This window comes from Parus major, chromosome 13 (assembly GCF_001522545.3).
Source record: "Parus major isolate Abel chromosome 13, Parus_major1.1, whole genome shotgun sequence".
NCBI lineage: Eukaryota > Metazoa > Chordata > Aves > Passeriformes > Paridae > Parus > Parus major.
Window position 1 is genome coordinate 9,302,908 of NC_031782.1, and position 6,623 is coordinate 9,309,530.

The 6,623-nt window shown below is 42.6% G+C and overlaps 1 protein-coding gene across 2 annotated transcripts; it reads right to left on the bottom strand.

The window, feature by feature from the left end:
- Positions 1–158: 158 nt before the first annotated feature.
- Positions 159–6,623, bottom strand: CAMLG (calcium modulating ligand). 2 transcript variants are annotated; one of them, XM_015642263.2, is made up of 4 exons: positions 6,431–6,623; positions 4,860–5,314; positions 3,893–3,958; positions 159–2,158 (listed from the first exon to the last, which is right to left on the bottom strand). In XM_015642263.2, the coding sequence occupies exons 1-4, from the start codon at positions 6,591–6,593 to the stop codon at positions 1,967–1,969; spliced, it is 876 nt and encodes a 291-aa protein (XP_015497749.1). In that variant the 5' UTR covers positions 6,594–6,623; the 3' UTR covers positions 159–1,966. The 2 variants fall into 2 exon arrangements, with proteins under 2 accessions (XP_015497749.1, XP_033373482.1); XM_033517591.1 differs by lacking the exon at positions 3,893–3,958.

Genomic DNA, 6,623 nt, shown 5'->3' on the forward strand with positions numbered 1-6,623 from the left:
GGCGGCCATTCCGCGCCCGCACGGCGAGAGCCCGGCCCGCAGCACCGCCCCTTCCGGCCGCGGCCGCGCCGGCGCACCCCGGCGGGCGGAGGGCGCAGCGCCGCCTCGGGCCCGCGAACACAGGCCGCCCCTACTCAGCTGCACACAGCGCCAAGGAAGCGGGTAACAAATAGGTTTTTAATAGAAAACAATCGGTCTGGCAATAAACATTAAATAGAACTATGTACACCAACAGAGGCAAGGTAAAAACGGAATAAAAGAGTTTGATTTCTTGGTCAAAGGTCGTTTCTTGATCGCCGTTTCTTCATCCAGATTTCTTAATTAAACACAAGCACCTCCTGGTAGTCTGCCCATGCAAGAGTATTTACCCGATTAAAGTTTTTATGGTGAGGATTAAAAATCCATTTCTTTTTGCAGGCACTGGTGTAGGGATTTTTCCAATGTACTTGTATTGCATTTGGGTATACAAATACAGAATAAGAACAAGTAATTTCTGAGTAAACTCATTATTTATATATCTCAACCTTAAATTACTGTAATTTAATTTTTCTCTAATTACTATCTAATTGAAATAAATTTAAAGCTGCTGAATCAATATCTGTGCTAACAGAACCAAGTCAGAATTTTCTGCAGCCCAACCCTGTACATCTGTAATATAATACTTACTGTAACATAACCAGTTTAAAAAACCCTATGAAAATGGTCAAATCAAAACATACGGTTCTTGTATTCAGGACACAAACATGTATCTAATTTAAAAGTCAGAAAGGCATCACTAAAATTACAGAAGGATTCATTAACAGAGAATAATCAGCTGAAAGCTGGGCCATGTAGAGAGGTACAATCAAACACATCTGCTCCCTAAAAAACCCTCTGCAGGCAAATACCAAGTTAATTATGTTGTTTACCATGCTAAAAATAGGCATCAGCCTGTACTACCTGAAAGTCCAGATTTTAAACAGAAAACTACAAGCTGAAAACACTACCAAATTTAGCTTCAATAGAGATTTTTAGAAATTATCAGCATTTAAACTATTTGGAATGACATTTCCTTCCTCTCACTGTGCAAAATTCATGAGAGATTGAAAACAAAACTGTTTCCCTTGTAAGTTTTACAAACACTAGAGCAAAGATTTGATACTGCAGATTGGGTGTCAATATATAAAATTTTTCATGAGATGAACTGTTAACAAAAAAGTTATCTGGAAGCACAGGTGTGAGTGAGCTGCACTACAATTAGGTTGCTGGAAACTCATAGAGAGATGTGATTAGTTCTCTTTCTTCTTACTTTTTGATTAATGACTTTATAAACACCAAGACCTTCGTGTTGGTTTTGCTTAGCTCTTTTCCACAATAATCATCAAATTAAATTAATTACAATCACAACAAGTAACGTATAGCAAGGCAAGGATAAGGACAACAAAGTGGCAAGTTTCACCAACATTCTCCAGAAGCAGCTGCTTGGTTCAACGTTCTGAACTTGAACATTTGAAGAGAATACAGGGATTTCTTTTCTTTAGAGCTTTCTTTAAAAAATGGAACCACCACAAAATGAGCAGGTCTTGTTAGCTATAGTCATACAGGATATACACATATATATGGTTCTACTGAAGGGATTTCTCTTCTTGTTCTCACTGAAAAGAACAAAGGCAGCTTTGTAAATGTTTATGAAAGAGGCTGAGAAGGGCATCATCTAACTAAAGCAAATAAATCATCGACTGACACTTGCATCCTAGCCTTCACATTTGTAATACGCAGACACAGTATTCAAATAAATGGAACCAACACAACTGGCAGTCAGGGACCCTGCTCTTCTTTTTCCCAAATTACTGCATTAAGACCCCTTTCAAGCATTCCAACAGGTAAGAATTTTAATGAAGGTTTAGACCTGCCTGCACAGTCAGATGTTAAAAAGAACACAGTCCAGAAAGTTTTAGCGTAGCTACTGTGTGGAATTCTACAGCCATCACGGTACATCAGAGCCAAAAACCAAAGTAAGTTCATGGCAAAAAATAAAAGTAAAGAAATAGACACAAAGGTCTGTGAAAACATCTCCCATTTTGCTATAGGTGTCCATGGAGCGACTGATCACTTCTGCAGGGATTCCAGACAGGAGAAGAGCAGCAGTCAGTACTGTCGTTTTCACCTTCTTCTCACACTAAAAGGGAAAGAAAAACCAGTATCACATTACTTCTTCTAATCCAATTCTGCTTTACATGTCACCAATGTTGTGCCAATTTCACACATTCCAAATTGTTTGCTAGGAGTAGCAGGTTTGATTCTGTCCAGACACACTCCAGGGGTCACAGCCCTTGTCCTAGACACAGATTCCTGCTGTGATGGATCCACCAGAGCTGAGTGAGAGGCTGGTTTACAGCAGATAAAAATCATCCCGGATATTCTGCCTCCTTTACACTACTGCTCCCAGCAAGCTGAGACATGAGGCTGAGCAGCTGCTCCTGCATGAGTGGGAACATTCCCAGACAAGGGATATCTAGGTACAGGAAGCCAAGCCTGGCATCTCCATTGTCAGAACTGGATTAATCTCATCACACTATTTGGCAAAAAACAGAATCCCAGAATGGTTTGAGCTGGAAGGGATCTTAGTGCTCAACTCATTCCAACCCCCTGCTATGGGCAGAGACACCTCCCATGAGACCAGGTCGCTCAAAGCCCTATAAATACTGTTAAGTTTTCTAACAGAAAAATTATTTAGAGTTGTAAACCAACTGTTTCTGTTTTAGAACAACTTAATTTGGCAGTTTTATTCTCTGAACTCAGAAATGCTTCAAAACCTTTTGAAAGCTATTCCATCCTTAAGATGAGGAATCCCAAGGATGCAAGTCTGAAAGGAAAATGCTACGGTGGCTGAAAATTCTAGCAATTTGATGACATTTTCTGGGTATTTTAATTTAATCCAATCTAAATCAAGCTTTCTAGAATATTTCTGTTTCATAGGAGACAAATAAAGAATAACAAAGGGATTGATCTCACCCAGGTCTAACTGCAGTAAAAGCAAGTTGTGGAAAGGAATCACCTCTTTGAATTCTCAAACTGAGAGATGATTTTAAGTACACCAGAAACAAGATCAGGATGATGTAGCAGATGAGCTGATGCAAATCTTAAGGCTAATTTTACTGTTTTGTGTTGTGACACATCAGCTTAGAATGACTATTATGATATACTTAACTACAAAACAACTGCTGATTTATTCTGATTTTCTACAAATAATCTATTATTCCTTTTAAAATGCAAATTTTCCCATTTAACTATGGATTGAGCGTCCCACTCTGCACCACAGACCTGACAAAACCATCAACCTAACAAAGGCTTCAGCACAATTACCTGTTGTAAATATATAAAACAAGTGGTATAGCAAACCTTGCTAATAAGCAGCCAAGTTTCACACACAAATAAATGTCTCATTTCAAGCTGCCTTTCAAACCAATACCAGCAGGGGAATGCAGAGCCCTAAAAACTCAACATTCTGCCTCATTTTTTAGCAAACACTCTCCCAAATTTTATCCAGATATTACATGCAGAACAGCTGCTTAGCAAAGCAAATAATAATCAGAGAAGAGCATGGTCTAGAAGAAAAGCAAATTTCCTGAAGACATGAAAGGACTACCTGGATTTCCTGGTCAGATGCTTTTAATTAGGCTACAGCTACACAAGTTGCTAGTCTGTGTTTTCACTGCAACTTTAAAATAGATCCTGGACTAAATCTTATAAACTAACATAGTGTAAACTATCAGCACTGGTCATTCAACTTTACAGTTTAAAACAAGGGAAGAATACTTCACATGCATTGGTCCTAAAACAATGCAATATAAACACAAGTTCAAATTTTAAACGCTTCAAATTAATTTAAAAATAAAAAATAAAAAATTACCTTTGGAAAGTACTTGGACAGTCCCATGTAAGCAAGTTGTAGAGTAAGAAATGGTGCAAATATTGACTGAAGGAATAGAAAAAATATATATAAAAAAAACCTTGGTCAGAATAGTTAAGAAACAAAGATTTAATGCTTCCTAAGTCCTAAAAGAAAATTCGGTAAAAATTTATTTGTGGAACAAAGCGACATTGTTCTTGAACACTACAAATCTAAGTAGACAAGCTACATGTCAAAAATAAGGTTCTGCCCTATATTCTTTGAGTCTAAAGAACTGAAATGGCAGAAGAGAACAACAGAGTGTAAAACTGAGCCCAAGGATCCAGGAGGTGGACAGCTGTACCTGCCTCACACCTCTGTCCTGTTGTTCTGGCAGGCACTGGGAATACTCAGGAACTACTCTTCCCAGGCTGACAAATGAGTAGGATCTACTTATCTTGGTAGAACTATTATTCTTAGAATCACAGAACTGTTTGGGTTGAAAGTGACCTAAAAAGCCACCTCATTTCAAACCCCTTCCATGGGCAGGGATACTTTCCATGAGACCAGGTTGCTTCAAGCTCCATCCAGCCTGACCTTGGATACTTCCACAGATAGATGGGAACTCTATTCTTACTCTATTATTCTTTTGTAGACCCCACACTAGAGGAGCAGCTAACTCATATGCTTACCAAGATGGGAACACCCTTGCAGGAGACTTAAGCTGCAACAACTATTCCAACCAGTGCATCTGGTCCTGAAACACAACAGACTAAACGTGCTGCTCTCAGTGGTTACACAGTAGCTGTGCTGGTAGCAGATTAATCTCAGAATTCAGCATTTTTTTTAGGTTTTATGAAATTTTTAGAAATGTAAAGAGTGCCTGAAGTTCCCAACTTGGTCATTACCAATAGACTTAAGCCCCAGATATTTCCCAATAATTTGCACCGACCAGCAAACCCTAGCACGATTGTGTCTTTGAACTCACCAGGTACTTGCACACAAAAGCCCTGACCCCGATGGCAAGCAGAGCACATCCCACCAATCTGAAAATGCGGAAAGAGTCAAACTCCTCTGCCGCATTCCCATTCTCTTGGCTTGGCTTCTCACTCATCAGCTGGTTCCTCAGCTTCAGAGCTTCATCAAACCTGGACAGATACTGCTCCAAGCCGTGTCTTGGTGGCCGTGGTGCAGCCTCAGAGGGCAGCTCTCCTCTGTGACGGTGACGAAGCTCGCCTGTCCCCTCGGTGACCAGCTCTGGGGCTTTACCAAACAAGTCCTTGTCCCCTCTGAGCTCTGCCATGCTGCCTGCATGGTCAGTCGAGCCTGTCACGTTACACACAGAATCACCAAGCACAATCCGCTTGGAAACAGAAGGAATGGGAAGGGAGTTTGATTTATCTTGCTCATGCTGAAGCTTTAATTCTGTGTGACTTTCATCATCTAAGGAAGAAAAATAAAAACAGAGTTATACATGCTGAGTATGTGGAACAACACTTCAGCTATACTGGATCAGGATCCTGGATCTCTGCTTCCCAAGAGAAAAGGCAGATTTATGATTAAATAGGGCACTCTTCATGGAGCAAACACGACATAAAGCTGTGCAATGCAGGTCAGAAGTTGAAGCTGTCAGTCAGCAATGGCGAAATTAAAACACTGAACTTCTTTAAGCAACAGCACTGCACACACAAGCAGAAAGATACAAATACATGGATTGACATTAAGAAAAAAGACAAAGATTTGCAGAAAGTGAATCAACCAAAAGAACACTAGTACTTGACAAATAAGCAGACAACATAAGTGCACTTTAGCTTGCTGTCTATCGTCAGAGGCTGGGCAGTGTTAACCTGCTTTTTATCAAACCTGAAGACCCATCTTACAGAGAGGGAGGTGATGGCATAGAACAAAAGCCAAATCAAGAACGTGTCTGATCCTACAGAAGAGCAAGAACTGACACTTCAGGAATACTTGGCATTACGTCAGACTGATTCATGGCTCATGGACATCCTTGTAAACCAAAATCTGAGAACTCTCCTCACAAGACAGCCCACTTGAAGGATGTACTGAGCTATAACTGAGCTACCTAGGTTAAGGTTCTGCAAGAAAATTCTGCATGCCAACCACAAATATCTATGTCACCATCCAAATGTGAGATAATTTTGCTATAAAAAGCCGACTATGAAAACCATCGGCTACTGACTAAAAACATGGGGGAGGCTCATCGTTTCTTCAGCTAAAAAAAAAACTACTTGCAGTGAAATGACATCTGGTATGCTCGCTATCTAGGCACCGTGCCGGGCCCAAGCCCGACCCTCCGGCGGCACAGGGATTTTATGGGTGGGTCCCTCGCACAGCAGGGCAGGTCGTGCTGCTTGAAGCATCCCCAGGAACGAAGGCGGCACTGAGGGACCGGGGAGCCAGCCGGCCCTGTCCCTGCGGGGAACCGGCCGCTCCGGCTCACCAGGGGACCGCGGGCAGCGGTCACACTCGGAGAGGCCAAGGCGTCACCGCAGCCCCGGAGCCCTCACACAGCCCCGCCGCACCCGCCACGGGGCTCACCCTTGCCCGCCGCGGGCCGGTGGAAGCCCATGATGCGGTTGATCCGCTCCTCCGAGTTCATGAGCAGCTTCCTGCGGCGCAGCTCTGCGCGGCGCTGGGACGCCGAGAGCCCCGCGGGGGGCCCGGGGGGAGTGGGCGCCGCTCCCGCGCCGCCGTCCGCCATCCCCGGCACCGCAGGCCCGGCACCGCGGGC